At 36.0% G+C, this 20318-nt stretch overlaps 2 protein-coding genes across 3 annotated transcripts in view; both read left to right on the forward strand.

The window, feature by feature from the left end:
* DNAJC10 (DnaJ heat shock protein family (Hsp40) member C10) overlaps nucleotides 1–20318 on the forward strand; it is a 49743-nt gene that overhangs the window by 17086 nt on the left and 12339 nt on the right. For both annotated transcript variants that reach the window (XM_005895422.3, XM_070359242.1), the window contains exons 10-16: nucleotides 1883–1926; nucleotides 2581–2718; nucleotides 6884–6973; nucleotides 7658–7771; nucleotides 9206–9320; nucleotides 15588–15715; nucleotides 16028–16144. In XM_005895422.3, the coding sequence (XP_005895484.1) occupies nucleotides 1883–1926; nucleotides 2581–2718; nucleotides 6884–6973; nucleotides 7658–7771; nucleotides 9206–9320; nucleotides 15588–15715; nucleotides 16028–16144 (746 nt within the window). The remainder of the gene's footprint in view (nucleotides 1–1882; nucleotides 1927–2580; nucleotides 2719–6883; nucleotides 6974–7657; nucleotides 7772–9205; nucleotides 9321–15587; nucleotides 15716–16027; nucleotides 16145–20318) is intronic.
* On the forward strand, nucleotides 19732–20178 carry LOC138984648 (small nuclear ribonucleoprotein E-like). Its single transcript, XM_070359252.1, has one exon. The coding sequence runs from the start codon at nucleotides 19762–19764 to the stop codon at nucleotides 19999–20001; it is 240 nt and encodes a 79-aa protein (XP_070215353.1). The 5' UTR covers nucleotides 19732–19761; the 3' UTR covers nucleotides 20002–20178.

Consider the following 20318-nt stretch of genomic DNA (forward strand, 5'->3'; position numbering starts at 1 on the left):
AACACCACTTGAGGAAGAGATCATCTTTTCCCCATTGTATATTCTTGCCTCCTTTGTTGAAAGTTAATTGACCGTAGGTGTGTGAGTTTCTTTCTGGGCTCTCTATTCTGTCCCATTGATCCATATATCTGTTTTTGTACCAATACCACACTCTTGATTACTGTAGCTTTGTAGCATTGTCTGAAGTTTGGTAGGATGATGCCTCCTGCTTTATTTTTCTTTAGGATTGGTCTGAACAATTCCTTGTCTGATTGCTGTGGCTAGGACCTCCAATACTTGAATAGAAGCGATGAGAGTGCGCATGCTCATCTTGTTCCCGAATTTAGAGGGAAGGCTTTCAGTTTTTCACTGTTGAGTATTATGTTTTTGCCTGTGGCTTTGTTGTAAATGACCTTTATTTTGTTGTAATGTGTTCCCTTTACATACACTTTTATGAAAGTTTTTATCATGAATGGCTGTTGAATTTTGTGAAATGATTTTTCTGCATCTATTGAGATGATCATGTGATCATATGGTTTTTGTCTTTTTTGTTAATATCACATTGATTGCTTTGCATATGTGAAAACATTCTTGTGACTCTGAAATGAATCCAACTTGATCATGGTATATGATGCTTTTTCAGTGTTGTTGGATTCAGTTTGCTAATCTTTTGTTGAGGATTTTTGCGCCTATATTCAGCAAAGATTAGTTCAGTTTAGTTCAGTTACTCAGTCGTGTCCAACTCTTTGCAACCCCATGAACCACAGCACGCCAGGCCTCCCTGTCCATCACCAGTTCCCGGAGTTTACCCAGACTCATGTCCATTGAGTTGGTGATGCCATCCAACCATCTCATCTTCTGTCATCCCCTTCTCCTCCTGCCCTCAATCTTTCCCAGCATCAGGGTCTTTTCAAAAGAGTCAGCTCTTCGCATCAGGTAGCCAAAGTGTTGGAGTTTCAGCTTCAACATCAGTCCTTCCAAAGAAAACCCAGGACTGATCTCCTTTGGGATGGATTGGTTGGATCTTCTTGCAGTCCAAGGGACTCTCAACACCACAGTTCAGAAGCATCAATTCTTTGGCGCTCAGCTTTCTTTATAGCCCAACTCTCACATCCATTAATGACTACTGGAAAAACCACAGCTTTGACTAGACAGACCTTTGTTGGCAAAGTAATGTCTCTGGTTTTTAATATACTATCTAGGTTGGTCATAGCTTTTCTTCCAAGGAGCAAGCATCTTTTAATTTCGTGGCTTCAGTCACCATCTGCAGTGATTTTGGAGCACTGTTGCAGTTGTTTCCCCATCTGTTTGCCATGAAGTGATGGGGCTGGATGCCATGATCTTAGTTTTCTCAATGTTGAGTTTTAAGCCAGCTTTTTCACTCTCCTCTTTCACTTTTATCAAGAAGGCTCTTCAGTTCCTCTTTGCTTTCTGCCATAAGGGTGAAGAGAGAGTGAAGAAGCTATTTAAGATTGTACTGTATTTTAAGAATTTGCCATATGTGTTAATCAGATAGGTCCATTACATTTTATTACCCCAAATTATGAGATTCCTTGGTTCAAAGGGGCTGTTGATAGGAGGAGCTATTTTAGAATAAGATCTTAAAGAGGTGCTTGAGAAGGAATGCCTTCTTTTTTCCTTGCCTAGAAATCCTGAGACACTAAGGGGAGAGAAGAGTAGAGGGAGGAAAGGGAGGGGAAGGGAAGGGAGGGAGAAGAGGTCAGGAGGAGGGAGAAGAATGAGACATTGACCTCTGTGTCTACCTAGTGATAAAAGTCTCAGTATTTACCAGCACAGCCCAGTTAATTGCCTTAGAATCAACATCATGGTTTGCAGCAAATGAAAGTATAGATTTAATACTTAATAGCTGAAATTTCCTCATAAGTTTCTTTTCCCTCCCCAGATTGTTTGACCTCACAGACACGTCTCAGGTTAAGTGGTATGTTGGTAAGCATCAATTATTTTGCAAAACTGTATCACCATGTTAAGAAACACATTTAAAAACTGATTCCAGGTATTTTCTTTGCTGGTTTCTTGAACATTTAACTCCCTTGTTTGTAATCTTCCTTGTTTTCTGATCAATATATTCATAGTTATAAGTAGTTATAAGCGTCTTTCTGATTGGCTGTGTTCAGTATATTTTAACATGTAGTGCTTTCATTCACTCCTAAATATTCCATAATTATGAGTTCCTCTTTAACCAGAGAGTTAGTGTTTTTGTCATTTCCAAACCTTAATTTTTTGTTGTTTTGTTATTTTACTTACTTAGCTCTCATCATTATGGTCAGGGAGTACAGTCTTGTGTGTTGATACTTTAACACTATTAAAACTGTCCTTGTGTGTTGGGAGTTTGCCAAGATTTTGTTTGTTTTGCAAAGATTGTTAGTGTTCTATGTATGCTTTAAAATGTTTCCTATGTGAGGTGTAATTTTTATATCTATTTGATCAAATTTATTAATCATATTATTCAAATCTGCATCATTTTTTGTGTTCTTTTTAAAAGTTTAATTTTTATGGTAGTGCAGTTGTATTTTTGCGAACTATAAATCCTTTTTAACTTTTTTTTTCAACTTACAATATTATTTTTTCTTTTCATTTTAGGATGGTCTTGTTAATGTGGGATGGGTGGACTGTGCCACCCAGGACAACCTTTGTAAAAGTTTGGATATTACAACAAGTACGACTGCCTATTTTCCTCCTGGAGCCACTTTAAATAACAAAGAGAAAAGCGGTATTTTGGTATGAATCCCTTTAATTTCTTTACATATAAATACATAACACATGTATTCAAATATATCATTTTGTAAACAATGAGCAAAAAAAAAAAAAAATGAACCAGTTTATATCATCCAATTATGGAACGCTTAATTTATTTAGAACAAATACTTAATATTTGGGATTCTGTTTAATACTTCAGTTTAAAAAGTTAAACTGTAAGGATTATTTTTAAACTGCACTTTTAACAATCCCAAAGGTAAGGAATACATTCTTGGGTTAAATGAATATTTATTGGTTTCCATTTATTTCTATATTTTCTAATGTTAAAATATAGATTATTGGTAGGTTTAGCTGGAATCTGGTATCTGGTTTTTTTAAAGCCTCCTGTTTGACTCTGATATAAACTTAGTTTGATGATCTACTAGTCTGGTTCACCTTCCTAATTTTATAAATGAAGAAGCTGAGGTTCAAGTAGCTGTCAAGGAGCTGAAACAAATACTGGGATATCAGACAGGTCTCTAGAGAACCCATCCACAAAAAAAGATTCTAATATAAGACAAACTACCTGTAGTTTTCTGTTTTTATTTTTCTTTTTTTGATATTGACATAGATTACATGTATTCATTATAGAAATTCATATTTGATATATAAATGTGTAAAGAAAGATTTGAAATTCATTAAAACTAAATCACCCATAGGCAAGCACCATCAAGTCTTGGTACATGCCCTTCCAGCTCTCTGCTTATATGTGTGTGAAATTATGACTTCATGCAGGCAACTCACCAGTTTTGCCTTTGGCCCAGGCCTCTGCCCTCCACTATAGACGTGGTTATTCTCCAGCCTGTTCAGTGTCTCCCCTGGGATATTAATTAATTTTTCAAATTTAGATGTCTGTAACTATATTCCTGATATTTCCCCATACATCTGTTCTCCCTAGTTTTTTCCCCATCTCAGTTAATGAAAGCTTCATCTTTTATGATTAAGGCCAAATACCTTAGAGTCATTCTTGATCCCTCTTTTTCTCATACCTTACAACCTATACCCTATTCATCAGGAAAATAGTTGGATCTCTTTAAAATCTTTCATAATCCACCTCATTGTACTTATCACCTTATATATTTATTCTTTCCTTATTTTTCTCTTGCAGTAAATTTTAAGTTTGAATTTTTCACTGACATATCCTAAGGGCCTAGAAGAGTATCTGGCACATAAGTACTACATATAGTGCCAGAATCCTGGAGTGGGTAGCCTTTCCATTCTCCCGGGGATCTTCCCAATCCAGGGATCGAACCCAGGTCTCCCACACTGCAGGCGGACTCTTTACCAGCTGAGCCACAAGGGAAGCCCATTTAGTGCCTGCTTAAGTGCTTTATACTGTGTGTGTATGTGTGTGTGTCCCTGAATAGTAGTATATACAATAATTCCTGTGAATGTGTGCATCAACAATCCTAGAAACTAATTCATTGACTAAATGTAACAATGAGTTTAACCAGTCCTCTCTGGATAGATACTGAAATTTCTACTTTTTCATGATTACAAGCAGTGTTATAATGTACTGTCTTGCTCACCTTTGTGCAATTCTTCCATTATCTATTTAGAATGAGATGGCTGTAGCAATTGCAAAGTCAATTCATGTTGCCAGATTTCCCAGAAAACCTGGGTTTATTTTACACTGCCATTAGCTCATGAGGATTACCTGTACTCTGGTTAACACTAAACATAGGCTCTTGCCTTCAGTACAACAATCTCATTTTTCAGTGAGATCTTGGGACTTTTTGGTTAAAACAGCAAGCTCAGAAATGATCTCAGTTAACATAAGTAGGTGATATTAGAAGTGTGATAACACAGGGTGATGAATTAAAGTCCTTGTCCCTCCTGAAAGCATTCAAGTTTTTAAAAAATGTAAAACACTATGCTAGCTAAATACGTTTGGCAGGTGAAATTTAGAGGCTGCACAATACCCTTGTAAATAAAACTACCAAATTTTACTCTAAAACAGGTTTGTAATGAAGTTCTAGTGAATTTATAAATTACATAAAATTTTTGATGAATGTGAGTAAAGTGAATGAGCTTTATAGTACTGAAACATGAAAAGTTTTCTGTTTTGACCTTTTAAGCCCTTTGGTAACAAATTATTTCATATATTTTTGAGAGTATGCTACAGATTTTTTTTTTAAGCAGAAAAACTGAGTTTTCTATTCTTACAGACACTGTTTCTATCCATTTGATTGTGTTCTTATGTTGAACATAATTAAACTGAATACAGTAATAGTTTCTACAGGTTTTTAATAGAGTTTTATCTTTGAGGTAATATTTGAATTGTCAAGAAAATAGTTTAAAGATAGACAGTAAACTGATCAACCCCTGTATACATTTTCTTGGTGTATCTGTTGCTACACTTATGGTAATAGCAGCTGCTTCCATGAGAATTAGACTGGCAAAGAGAGTTCCATGAAAAAAATATGCTGAGGATAAAATATGGACAGAAATAGACAGTTGTTAGAATTGAGATGTGTCTATTTCAGTTGTTTGTGTTTTAAATAAGAGACCTAGATCTAAAGTGTAATTAATTTTAAAATACATATTTTACATATATACATTTTACCCTGCAAAACTCCTCAGTGGTTTGGTTCAGGGACTTTATTTCTAAAAACCTCTATAATAAACAAGGTCCGTTCCAGTTTTCCTGTAAGTTTTTCTTAATTCCTTCCATTCAGTTCAGTTCAGTTGTCGCCAGTCATGTCTGAATCTTTGCGACCCCATGAACCGCAGCACACCAGGCCTCCCTGTTCATCACCAGCTCCTGGAGTCCACCCAAACTCCTGTCCATTGAGTTGATGATGCCATCCAGCCATCTCGTCCTCTCTTGTCCCCTTCTCCTCCTGCCCTCAATCTTTTCCAACATAAGGGTCTTTTCTAATGAGTCAGCTCTTCGTATCAGGTGGCCAAGTATTAGAGTTTCAGCTTCAACATCAGTCCTTCCAAACACCCAGGACTGATCTCCTTTGGGATGGACTGGTTGGATCTCCTTGCAGTCCAAGGAACTCTCTAGTCTTCTCCAGTACCACAGTTCAAAAGCATCAATTCTTCTGTGCTCAGCTTTCTTTATAGTCCAACTCTCACATCCATACATGACTACTGGAAAAACCATAGCTTTGACTAGATGGATCTTTGTTGGCAAAGTAATGTCTCTGCTTTTTAATATGCTGTCTAGGTTGGTCATAACTTTTCTTCCAAGGAGTAAGTGTCTTTTAATTTCATGGCTACAGTCACCATCTGCAGTGATTTCAGAGCCCCCCCCAAAAAAGTGAGCCACTGTTTCCCCATCTATTTGCCATGAAGTGATGGGACTGGATGCCATGATGGTAGTTTTCTGAATGTTGAGCTTTAAGCCAGCTTTTTCACTCTCCTCTTTCACTTTTAGTTCTTCTGCACTTTCTGCCATTATTAATTGGGATATGAAGCATCTTGCTGCTACTGCTGCTACTTACTTGCTTCAGTCATGTCCAACTCTGTGCAACCTTATGGACTGTAGCCTGCCAGGCTCCTCTGTCCATGGAATTCTCCAGGCAAGAGTACTGGAATGGGTTGCTTTGCCCTCCTCCTGGGGATCTTCCCAACCCAGGGATCAAACCCTGGTCTTCTGCATTGCAGGCAGATTCTTTAACACTCAGCCACCAGGGAAGCCCATAAAGTATCTTATTAGATCGTCAAATATTCTATTGTTTTAACAATTTTTAGAAAATTATTAAATTTCTAACAATGTTTAGAAAATTCTAAAGCACTGGCATTCTGTAAAACATGGTTAGCATTAAAATTAGATTGAATATGATAACAGCTTTTCCCGCCAGTGAGCCAGAGGTCACTCAAGGTTATTTTGAGGACCATCATAGAATACCCAGCACAGTTAACAGAAAATTCCAGGTAAGAAAACACCTAATAATGAAATTTATTTTGCATCACTATTTTTAAAGAACAACCCAGTTATATAACTCTTTAATAATTGCCAAAATATGATACACTGTCTTTTTTTGAAAAGGAAAACATTTAGGATAAATAGCTTGAAAACTGTATTACTTCTTTGGTTTTTTTCTTAAAAAGTTCTTTCTCTGAAAACTGAAAAACTAAGACACTGAAATACTCAAATGTTGATTTAAAAAATAACAATATGATTCTCTTATTTTAGTTTCTTAATTCATTGGATGCTAAAGAAATTTATTTGGAAATAATGCATAATCTTCCAGATTTTGAACTCCTTTCAGCAAATTCACTACAGGTAATTTTTTTTTTAATAATAGTAACAAATATTGATAAATTTTATCAGTTGATTCCAGGTTAAACTCTAATGCCAGATTTGCTGGGATTGCAACTTGAGAGTGGATCTATAGCTTTGTGTAACTAGTCCTGAAGGCAAGTTCAGGAGGAGCACCAGAAAAGACAAGATACTGATCGCAAAGCAGCTTTGAATCTGTGTGGGGGCTCTGTGTTCCTCCCTACAGAACAGTTTGTGTTGTTCACTGAGAATTACAGAGCAGCTTCAGAAGCATTCAGTTTGTAGTAGAATCAATTAGTTTCTTCTACTTATTGATCCCAGAGTTTTATAAGTCTATATCCCTTTGAAACTTTATGTTAAATCTGAAAGCAATCTGGCTTCCCCACCTTTCATCTTTTTAGCTCTGTGTCATTAAAACTGTGTTTTTCTTAGCACAGTCATCTACCTTAAGATTTTATGATTTAGTGGCTCTTTTCTTTCTGTAATACTGTATAATTGGTTTATATAGCATTATTCCAAATAAACTACAAAATAAGAATATGACTGGGTCTGAATTTTAGACAGTATTTTGAAGTAATGGGTAGGATAGTTAAAATTAAGTCAAAGAAAGAAAGACTGGCACTCTTAGGATTTTGCATCTCTGATGTTTCTTTCCCTTTATCATTTTCTTTTTTAATCACTTTTAAGGATCGTTTAGCTCATCATCGGTGGCTCTTATTTTTTCAATTTGGACAAAATGAAAATTCAAATGATCCTGAGTTGAAGAAACTAAAAACTCTACTTAAAAATGAACATATTCAAGTAAGAAAAATTTATTCTGCCTACCCTTCTGCTTTTGTGCTGTCTTAATTTAGTACATAAAGTTATGTTTTAAATAACATTAAAGATGTTTAGTTGAATTCTAAATTTAGAAACCCCTAAATGCTTTTGTTCTTCTATTTTGTTTTTTTCTACTGAAAATTAAAATGATATCTGAAAAAGTTAAACCTTCATTACTCTTGAGCAGTTGGTATGTGATAAATCTATATGATACAGTTTTTCTGGAATGCAGAAAACTATAGCTTTTTTTAAGTACTTGTTTCTTTATATTAGTAATTCATGTTCATTATTTTTAATTATGATATTATAAATAAGTACAAAAATGAGTTAGAGATTTCTAAAAATTATATATATTTTCACCACTGTTAAGAATTTACTGTTAAAACTGTTGAGGCTTTGTAAACGTGGGTATGTGTTGGCACATATGTATACATGCGCACCTCTGTGCATATTGTACACATGTAAATTTATGTGTATGCTTTTATTCTCTTCTGTAAAATTTTCCATTTAGTGATTAAAACTTTTCTGCATACCAGTGTAGTATATATTGATACGTATATTTTTGTGTATGTATATGTATCAGCATCCAAAGACTAAGCAGCCTCTCCCTGTATGGCTACACTATGGTTGTTTAACCTATTCTCTCTTACTGGTAACTTTAAGTTGTTTCCATTTTTATATCAAAAAAGATACACTGGAAAAATGCACTATGAGGAATTTTTTGAACCAAGGTTATATTTTCTTAAAAGTTTTTTATCCTCATTATCAGAGCCTTCCTTCTTACTGACAGCTTGAGAGTGAGTCATTTCCTCTCTACACCAGAGCCAGCCCTGGTATTACCATTCTTTATAATCAGCACTGTTTGGATAGGCCAAAATTGATATGTTAATACTACTAATTTTTATTTATTTGCTTTCTACTTTATTTTCTATGTATGTCTCTGCCCCATTTTCTTTCTCCTGATGGGATGTTTATCTTTTATTTCTTAATAGGAATCCTCTATCTTAAATGCTGCAAATATTTTTTCTTGGTTTATCATCTGCCTGCTGGGTTTGTTCCCACACTGTATGAAATCTCTCTGCTTCTGCAGTCTTAAAACGTTCTTTCTCTCCCCCTTGTCAAGATAATATAAATATCCTCTAAGTTTTTAGAAGGTTGGGCTTCATAAACAACTTAATATTTTCTTGGTAATTTCCACTCAGGTTTTTGAGATCTCCAAGAGACATTATTTATACTAAATGTAGTTTCAGTGTTAAATGTAAATTAATGATTCCTGTTTCTTATTTTCATGGTCCATTAACTTGTTTAGAAGCTGTGTTGTTTTTATAGAAATTTCATTTTCGGATTATCCTTATGAATATTTAATTGAATGAATAAGATTCTATTTTCAACATATTGAACTTCTCTTTCCTTTAGATTGGCAAGTTTGACTGTTCCTCTGCACCAGACGTCTGTAGTAACTTCTATGTTTTTCAGCCATGTCTAGCAGTATTTAAAGGACAGGGAACCAAAGAATTTGAAATTCATCATGGTAAGAAGGGGAAAAAATGGTTAAAAAATTTCTTCATTTTTTAATTTTACTTTTTACCTTGTTTTATATGGACATGATTATTATAAAATAACTTTGCTTTCATTTATTAGTAAACGTTTCTTAAAGGGAAAGATATTTTGAATTATATATAGTTATTTTATCTTCTTTATTCTTTTTAAAATAAATCCCTTTCTTCTACCTAATATTTTGATCAGTGTTTCAGTACAAACTCTAGTGACTTGTCAGGCTAGTAATAAAGAATTTAAGGGTCTTGCTGGTTGACAAAAATAAGCAACACCTATTGTTTCCATTTCAGTGTACCTAATGTAGCATCTCAACCATTATGGGCAATTTCTAGATAGTCTATTAGATGTTTTTCCAACACTTGATAACCAAACATCTCCGTTAACTGCTTTGTTAGTTTTCTTGAATTTAGAATTTGTATTTCTGCATTTCAGCTTGTTCAGGACGGTAGCCCTGCATCATGTAGGTACAGTTCCAGTTCCTGAAGTTTGGTATACATCATTGTCTCTGTCCTGAAAAAGGTCAAGTGTAGCAAAAGATAGACACAAACTACCAACATTAACAGTTAGTAAATAACAGATATTGATACTATGCCTGTAGGGTGACAAGCATTCTTATAGGTGTTAGGAATGCAAAATTGTAAGATATGAACTCTGCTCTCAGGAAGTTTAAAATATCATCTAGTGTGGGGGCTGCTGAGAAAAGGGAGATTTTTAGGAAAATATGAAGGACATTGTAATAGTCATTATAAATTATGAGATCAAATAAAGAGACTTTGCATCAGGAGGTGATATTTGAATTAAGGTGACATTTGAACACTCAGTTTCCCCAGGCAAATACAAGAAAACAAGTGAAGTCCCCTAGACTGAAGGAACTATGTGAGCAAAGACGACAAGATAAATTTAACAGTAACTACTGTTTATTCAGTGTTTTTTATAAATGAGATGTTTTCCTAAAGGTATTTGCATATTGTGCATATCCATTTATATCTTCACAGCAAGGCAGAAAACAGGCTCAGAAGGATAAAATAACTGGTGCAGGTAGATGTTGTGTCCAAGTATGTCTGACTCCGAAGCCTAGATGTATAGCTGCACTAAACTATGCAAACCATATTATCTAGTGCGGGGGGTGGTGAGAAAAGGGAGATTTTTAGGAAAATATGAAGGACATTGTAATAGTCATTATAAATTATGAGATCAAATAAAGAGACTTTGCATCAGGAGGTGATATTTGAATTAAGGTGACATTTGAACACTCAGTTTCCCCAGGCAGTAGATGATACAGTTTTTCCAGCACTTTTATCCTCGTAAAAGTGCTGGCAATGACCTAAGGTTTCATAGTGTTCTGTTCTTTTCCGCCTGTGAAATATTTCTCAGATTCCTTCTCTAGTCTATGCTTGCTGCCTTATTTCAGGTCCATCATCTCCATCTTGTCTAATATCCTCCAGTATAATTATCTGCCTCATAGCATTTTTTGTTTACAGTTGTTTGTTTTCTTGGCAGATTTATTACCATAGAATACCTGGAATTACCATAGAATACCTTCATATGTCACTTTTCTGCCTTGAGTCTTCTGATCTCGTTAGGAATAAACTTCAGATTCCCTAGCATAGGAGCAATGACTTTGTCTCAGTCACCACTGTGTTTCCAGCACCCAGAATGGCGGTGCATAACAGGAGTTCAGTAAACAGTTGTTAAAAGTTAACCTGCCTCTGCCTGGTTTTCCAACCTCATCTCCCACCTCTGCCGCTGCAAATAATTCTAGCTCCAGCTACTTGTGAATCATTGAAAATACCATGTTCTTTCACTCCGTGCCTGACACAGATTTTTTCTTCCTCCTGCAATGTAATCATTACCTCTTGGCCCTCAAAATATTTAGCAAACTCCAAGTCACCCTTCAAAACTTTACTTAAAGCATTTTCTCCCTTGCTGCTGCTGCTAAGTCGCTTCAGTCGTGTCAGACTCTGTGCGACCCCATAGATGGCAGCCCACCAGGCTCCCCCGTCCCTGGGATTCTCCAGGCAAGAACACTGGAGTGGGTTGCCATTTCCTTCTCCAATGCATGAAAGTGAAAAGTGAAAATGAAGTCGCTCAGTCGTGTCCGACTCTTCGTGACCCCATGGACTGCAGCCCTCCAGGCTCCGCCGTCCATGGGATTTGCCGGGCAAGAGTACTGGAGTGGGGTACCATTGCCTTTCTCCCTTGGAATATACCATAAATACCCAAGTACTTCCTTTTGTGTGTTATCACTAACTACAGCATAACTTGTATTATTTCTTTGGATTTAAATAGATTATTTATGTGCCAGGTGCAATATTAGAGAGTAGGCAAAGAATAGGTACTATCCTTATCTGTATCTTAAAGAACATTATGAAGTAGAGAAAACAGACAAGTAGATGGGCAACTTTTTGAATGTCTGACGTGAGTATTAATCTATTTTCGAGGAGTAAATTACCCCCAAAACTTAGCAGTTGATTTATTTTTTTGTTCATACTAGAACATGCAAAACGTTTTTTCTTTTTTTTTAATTTATTAATTTTAATTGGAGGCTAAATTACTTTACAGTATCATAGTGGTTTTGCCATACATCAACATGAATCAGCCACAGGCTCACATGTGTTCCCTTCCAGAACCCACCTCCCACCTCCTTCCCCATCCCATCCCCCAGGGTCATCCCTGTACACCAGCCCTGAGCACCTTGTCTCATGCCTCGACCCTGGACCAGCAATCCACTTCATGTATGATAATATACACATTTCAGCGCTACCCTCTCAAATCATCCCACCCTCGCCTTCTCCCACAGAGTCCAAAAGACTGTTCTTTACATCTGTGTCTCTTTTTCTGTCTCACATATAGGGTCATTGTTAACCATCTTTCTAAATTCCATATATATGTGTTAGTATACTGTACTGATGTTTTTCTTTCTGGCTTACTTCACTCTGTATAATAGGCTCCAGTTTCATCCACCTCATGAGAACTGATTCAAATGCATTCTTTTTAATGGCTGAGTAATACTCCATTGTGTATATGTACCACAGCTTTCTTATCCATTCATCTGCTGATGGACATCTAGGCTGCTTCCATCTCCTGGCTATTATAAACAGTGCTGCGATGAACATTGGGGTACATGTGTTTCTTTCAATTCTGGTTTCCTCAGTGTGTATGCCCAGCAGTGGGATTGCTGGGTCGTATGGCAGTTCTATTTCCAGTTTTTTAAGGAATCTCCACACTGTTCTCCATAGTGGCTGTACTAGTTTGCATTCCCACCAACAGTGTAAGAGGGTTCCCTTTTCTCCACATCCTCTCCAGCATTTATTGCTTATAGACTTTTGGATCGCAGCCATTCTTACTGGCGTGAGATGGTACCTCATTGTGGTTTTGATTTGCATTTCTCTGATAATGAGTGATGTTGAGCATCTTTTTATGTGTTTGTTAGCCATCTGTATGTCTTCTTTGGAGAAATGTCTGTTTAGTTCTTTGGCCCATTTTTTGATTGGGTCATTTATTTTTCTGGAATTGAGCTGCAGGAGCTGCTTGTATATTTTTGAGATGAATTCTTTGTCAGTTGCTTCGTTTGCTATTATCTTCTCCCATTCTGAAGGCTGTCTTTTCACCTTGCTTATAATTTCCTTTGTTGTGCAAAAGCTTTTAAGTTTAATTAGGTCCCATTTATTTATTTTTGCTTTTATTTCCATTACTGTGGGAGGTGGGCCATAGAGTATCCTGCTGTGATTTATGTCAGAAAGTGTTTTGCCTATGTTTTCCTCTAGGAGTTTTATAGTTTCTGGTCTTACGTTTAGATCTTTAATCCATTTTGAGTTTATTTTTGTGTATGGTGTTAGAAAGTGTTCTAGTTTCATTCTTTTATAAGTGAAAAGTTTTCCCAACACAACTTGTTAAAGAGATTGTCTTTTCTCCATTGTATAAACTAAGCAGTTTAAAACAATGAACACTTACTAACTCAACACAGTTTCTAGTGTTCAGGAAGCTGAAAACAGCTTAGCTGAGTGGTTCTGGCTTGGGTTTTTTCATGAGGTTGCAATCCCAGTGAGTAAGGACTATAGTCATCTGAAGATTGGACTGTGTGGCTGGCAGATTTGGCTCCAGACTGACTCATGGCATAGCCAGGAGGCCTCGGTTCCTCACCAGGTGACCTTTCTGTGGGGCTGCTTACTTATCCCAGAATGAATGATCAGAGAGACACACATACAGAAGCAATGATATCTTTTATAATCTGATCTCAGACAGTATAAACCAGCACACTCACCATATTCTATTGATTTTATACACCAGCCCTGGTACAACAGTTGTATGGGTCATTGAAGGCGATCTTGGAGATATCTACCCTAATATGAGCATGGGTTACACTTAGGAAGAATACATAGATGGAGTAATTTTCTGAGGTTAGAGAAAGCAGTCTCTTAATTGAGATCTAAGTAAAAATAATGGTTATACAAATAAAGAGGTGTTAAATACGTTCCAAGCACAGGAACCGTTAAGTGTATTCTGGGACTCTGAAATAAGAGAGAGCCTTATTCATTTTTAGAAGGCAAGAATTTTAGGATAATTGGAATGTGGAGTGTGGAAAGGAATGAGACTTAAGGCTGGAAATGGCACTGGGGTCCCAATAGTGTGTTTCATCTGTCAGGTAATAAAGTAGTTTGGACTCTATCCTGGCAACAGAGCAAAGGCTTTCATGGGTTTAAGCAGAGGTGTGCCTTAACTAGTTCTACATTTTAGAAAGTTAACTGGATGCCTAGAATTGGAGGGAGGGAAAGCAAGTAGAAGTCTGATGTAGTCATTTATGTAAGACAAGATTGGTAATGTAGATGAGAAGTAGACAGTTTTTAAATGAATGCAAAATCAGTATAACTTGATGATTGTGTTTAAATGTAGGGAGATAAGAAAAGGAAACTCAAGTTTCTGACTTGGCAACTGAGTGACTGACTGCACCATTCTGTAAGAAAGAGAGCACTGGGGGAGAAGGTGACATGAAGTACACACCCCTGGTTCACAGTTGAATATAGGCCTGGGCTCAGGAGAAGAGTTTGGGCTAAAACTCTTTCATTGGTAATTGAAGTCTTGGGTGAGGATGACCTTGTCCAAAAGTGAATACAGAGACAAGATTGGGGTCCTGTGAATCATTTTTAAGACTGTCAAAGAAAGAAGAATTTATGAAGCAATTCAAGCAGCAGTAGTTAAAGAGTGAGGAAAGAGCAGGACAATGTGGTATCATTTATCACCGTTTAAATATTTATGAAATGTTTCTTTTCTATTGGCCTATGAACTCCTTAAAGAGAAAGTGTGTATCTCTTATTTTGCATGTGCTATGGCATTTAAAACAGGACCTGACACATAATAGGTGCTTTACTTAATATTAACTATTGAGTGAATAAATCAGAGGGCACATGGGAAAATGGATTATGTTGTGGTCCTAAGAAAGCTAGTATTTGCGAAGCCAAGGAGTATACTCTTTAAGCAGTGGCCTTTAAGCAAGGGGACCACATGATCAGATTAATGTTTTTGTAACTTGCCTCTGGTAGCAGTGTAGAAAATGAATTAGTTAAGGAAGGCAGAATAGAAAGACCAGCTTGGTTATTTCAGTAGGCTAGACTACATTTAGGCAGTAGCCTAAATCGGGGTTGGAGATGGTAAGAGATAGAATGGTTGGAGCTGTGATACAGGCAAAGAGAGAAAGCAAGAATCACTCTAGGAAATCTTTTTAGCACCTAGTGGATGATTACACTATTGTCAAGGTAGGAAAGGTGAGAAAAGGAGCAAGTTTAGGGAAGAAGAACTCAACTTTGATTTGTGTATATTTTGTTTGAAATGTCCATATGACATCCAGGTAAATATTTCCACTGGGTAACTCAGGTCTTGAATTCATAAGAGAAGTCTAGGTTGAAGAAACCGACTTCAGAGTTAGGCCATAACAGTAGTTCAGGCAAGCAAAAAGAACTCCAAGAACGTTGGGAGGAAATAATTCTCCTACTGAGGATGAAGGAAATTTTCAAAGAGGTCTTGACGTTTTATCTGATCCTGCAAGAAGCAGAGTGTAAAGCAAAGGTTTCTCTGGCAGAGCAAACTTAACGTAGTATACAGAACACTAAAACCTCCACCAAATCAATTTGTTCATAAGTTTATCTTCTCTTCAATATTTCAAGTATAAAAGCTTTGAAATGTTTCTATGGATAAAAAGACAAAGTGTAGATTTTAATTTTTCTCTTTTTTCTCTGTTTCAAAGGAAAGAAGATTCTATATGACATACTTGCCTTTGCCAAGGAAAGTGTCAATTCTCATGTTACCACACTTGGACCTCAAAATTTTCCTGCCAATGAAAAAGAACCATGGCTAGTTGATTTTTTTGCCCCTGTAAGTTATATTTATCTGTCATATTTAAACATTTTCAGGTTTTCTCTTGTTATGACCAAAAAAAAAAAAAAAGCATTTTCTAGATAACCTTGAACAATGAATATTAGAATCATGTTACTCAATTTGGCTGCTGTTACATACTGTTTTTAAGAAAGGCTGACATACTTGCCCTTCCAAGGACTGAGTATATAAATGCTTAAGATTTGTAACAGTAATAAATATTGTTTATCTTAGCATATTGCTTGTTGCAAAAAAATGTGGTTTTTTTGGTTTCATTTGGCTTGGTGCTTATGAATATTTTTTCTTCAATAGTGGTGTCCACCATGTCGAGCTTTATTGCCAGAGCTGCGAAAAGCATCAAAGCATCTTTATGGTCAGCTTAAGTTTGGTACATTAGACTGTACAGTTCATGAAGGACTCTGTAACATGGTAAGGCAAAGTATAAATATTTCTTCTAATGTTTTCGTAAAATGTTTCAGCAACCTCACACTAAAGCAATAAAATAACTTTCAAAAGTACATCTAACATTTAGAGTAGTAACATATTACTTAAATAATTTCATCAAAATGATATAAAATTATGATTGGATTAAACATAAATATTTAAGGTTTTTTTTTTAATTTAATATTACCTTTTTCAATCTATGGGCGTGTCTGGTCACTCAGATGGTAATCTGCCTGCAATGCAGGAGACCCGGGTTTGAACCTTGGGTCAGGAAGATGCCCTAGAGAAGGGTGTGGCTACCCACTCCAGTATTCTTGTCTGTGGACAGAGGAGCCTGGCGGATTGCAGTCAATGGGGTTGCAAAGAGTCGGACAGGACTGAGCAACTAACACTTTCACTATGCTTTCTTTTTGGCAACCCATAGTTTTTATTCTTTGTCTTCTAAATGTAGTTTATAGAAATTAAGCAGGCTTTTTTAAACCTTTATTTACATAACATACTTTCTTAGGTTAATAAATGTTTACTGTTCAGTTTAGGAAGAAATAGAAATTATAAAATATTTTTGGGGGGGGAATCCTAAATCAAATCAAGCCTACAGATATTAGTGTATAGGAAATCCAGTTACAGGACATAGTAAGTGATATGCGGGTATGCATACAATCTTCAAATCCCAGCATGTAGAGAACTTTTTGGGACAAATAGCAGTTCACTGGACATACACATTGAAAGAAGGAAAAAAGATATTAAAAGGACTGATAAGACTGTCGTTCAAATACAGTGTTCAGGCCTTGTATTCAAACAAACCAACTCAAAAAAATATAATTGGAGAAACTTGAGCACTGAATTTCTGATGATTTTCAGTAATTATCATGATGAAGGTATACAGATAGCCAACAGGTCTATGGAAAGTTGTTCAGCTCTGGTTATTAGAGAAATGTAAATCACCACAGTATCACCTCACATTATTTAGGATGGCTGTCACCCAAACATCTACAAATAGTAAACCCTGAAGACGGTATAGAGAAAAATGAGCCCTCCTACACTGTTGATGGGAATATAAATTGGTACAGCCACTATGGAGAATATGAAGGATCCTTAAAAAACTAACAATAGAGCTACCATATGATCCAGCGATCCTAACCCTGGGTATATATCCAAAAAAAACAAACTCTAATTTGAAGAGATACAGTTCATAGAAGCACTATTTACAATAGCCATGATACGGAAACAACCCAAGTGGCTATCAGCAGACAATTGGCTTAAGATGTGTGTGTTGGGGGCGGGGTGGGGGGGGCGGTGTTGTGTGTACACAAAGGATATTACTTGGCCAAAGAATGTTATACTTAGTGAAGTAAGTCAGACAGAGAAAGCCAAGTATTATACGATATCACTTATATGTGGAATCTTAAAAATTACACAAATCAGCCTGTATACAAAACAGAGACATGCTCACAAACAAAACAAACATTGTTAGCAAAGCCTGAGGTGATGAGTTACAAGTATGAGATTAATAGATACACACTACTACACATAAAATAAGCAACAAAGACAGTGTACAGCACAGGGAATTATATTCAATATGTGGTAATAACCTATAGTGGAAAATAATCTGAAATATATATATATATAACTAAATCATCTTGCTGTAGAACTGAAGCCTACCCAATGTTGTAAATCAACTATATTTCAATTTTTTTAGGAAGTAATGTGTTTTAAAACCATAATAGAAATAAATGTAGGGTGAAATCTTTATGCATCTATGTGAGGAATAATTCATTCCACAGAGATGCTCATGCCTGCCAGTGCACACATCCACTGAGGATAAAAGTTATGAATGATTTTAGCTTCACTGAATGTTAAACTATTGCCAAAGAAAGAGACGTTATAAAGTCGAAACAACAGACTGAGGAAGTATTTGCAGCACATACAACTGACAAAGCCTTACTGTCCAGAATGTTTAAAGACTACAGATCAGTTTTTTAAAATAGCAAAAGAATGAGGTTTAGACATTTTATAAAGGCAGAAATTCGATAAATGTGAAAAACGTTCAACTTTACTGGTCCTCAAGAAAGTACAAATTATTACGATGGTCGTATACCCTCCCTCCGTCAAATTAAAAAAATTTAGCTGACCAGTGTAGTAGCAAGTACATGAATAAATAAATTATCCAGTCATACAGTAGAATAATCATAGAGGATTTAAAACTAGATCTGTCTTTACCAGCATGTTTGGTAAATCTCAAGACTATAATGAAAAAAGCAGATTGTAGAATAGTATACAGAGTGTGATAAAATTATAGAAAGTTCATAAGTGCTCGGACATTACAGTATACTGTTTAGGAATACACATGCATGTAGCAAAAGTGTAAAACATCAGTGGATTGGATACATGCTTATTTCAGGATATTGGTTACTCCTAGCATCAGGAAGGGAAGGAAATGGGATCAAAAAGGAGAACCTCCTAAAATCTGCCAGAACAGCAGAAAAGTTAATTGTCCTTAAATGTAGCGTTAGAGATATGTATTTGTTAGATGAGTCTCTCTCTATATCATGTTTGAAATTTCATTAAAATAAGTTTAAAAAATGAAATAAGTAGGGCCTTTGGTTTTAAATGTCTTGTATGGGACTTCAAAAAGTTGCTACGCAAAAATGAAGAATTGTGTTCAACAGTAATTTGAATTCCTATAGTTCTTCTACTTTTCATCTCAGTTTTTAATTTTCTGTAGATAATTAAGCAGAGTGTAGATATTTAAACCTGGAAATATCAAATATCAAGGTATCAAATTCACCTGGAATAGAGGCCAGGATTCCTTACTCACTAATTGGTTAACCTTCACCAAGTCCCTGAGCCTCTCAGTACCTCAGTTTCCTCATCTATAAAGTTGATTCAGTAATTTTAGCTTCCAAATAGACTTGTTGTGAGGAACAGATGAGAAACTACATTTCAGTGCTAAAAAGGTGCTCAACACATAGTAAGGACTTGTCAAATGTTAGATAAATGTTTTTTCCATCTAATGGGTTATTTGTGCTCATTTACAAAAGTTTGATAAATATTTCCATTGCTTTTTCTAAAATTATTTTTGAAGTTCAGTTTGCTAATGAGTGCTTGTCAGCATTGAGGATTCATATAGTTCAGCTACAGCAAATTTAGAGATAGGGATCTGTTTATAACCTTTTAAAAAATAAAAAGCTTGAGAAGTGCTTCCTGAATTAGTGCTCATGTTAATTCTGAGGAAGGAAATTATAGTGGTTTATGTATGTATGTGTATATATATACACACACACATGCCATAAAAGCTGTTTTGTGCAAAGAATAAAAAGTGACCTCATTTTTAGCACATGATTCATAATTCTCTAATCTAAAAATGGCTGTGTGCACGTGGATTATTAGTTTATTTCCTTATTCTTGCTATGTTTATGTCCTTGATTTTCTTCCACTTCTGAACAAATTGGAGTGTTTATTATGGTTTAAAAAAAAATAATAAAACACTCAAACTAGACCCCAGTCTGCTCTTATCCCATCCATCCTGGTTCAGGCGAGTAGGAGAGGACTGCACTCATAAATGCCCGTGCTCGGACCAGGGCCAGAAGGTGCGGAAGGTGATGGTGCAGCCCATCAATCTCATCTTCAGATACTTGCAAAATAGATCGCGGATTCAGGTGTGGCTTTATGAGCAAGTGAATATGCAGATAGAGGGCTGTATCATTGGTTTTGATGAGTATATGAACCTCGTATTAGATGACGCAGAAGAGATTCATTCTAAAACAAAGTCAAGAAAACAACTGGGTCGGATCATGCTAAAAGTAGATAACATTACTCTGCTCCAAAGTGTCTCCAACTAGAAGTGACAGATGAAGTGAGAAATTGTTTGGCAATACCGTTGGTTTTTTTAGGTGTCCTTTGTTAGAGATGTAGTTCTAAAACATGTATTCATATTGTTCTGCTCACCCTTATGTTATTACCAGATGACAATAAATGCTGTGGGACTGTTTTTATCAAAAAAAATAAATAAATAAATGCCCGTGCTCACTTCTCAGTGTTTCGGTGCCTATGGATTTTATGGCAAATGGAGTAAGTGTACATAAGAATCAGCTGCTGAGGATACAGCAGTAAATCTATTTCCTTTGTTAAATTTGGCTAGGCTAAAATTTTTCAGTCA

Source organism: Bos mutus, chromosome 2 (assembly GCF_027580195.1).
Source record: "Bos mutus isolate GX-2022 chromosome 2, NWIPB_WYAK_1.1, whole genome shotgun sequence".
Lineage (NCBI taxonomy): Eukaryota > Metazoa > Chordata > Mammalia > Artiodactyla > Bovidae > Bos > Bos mutus.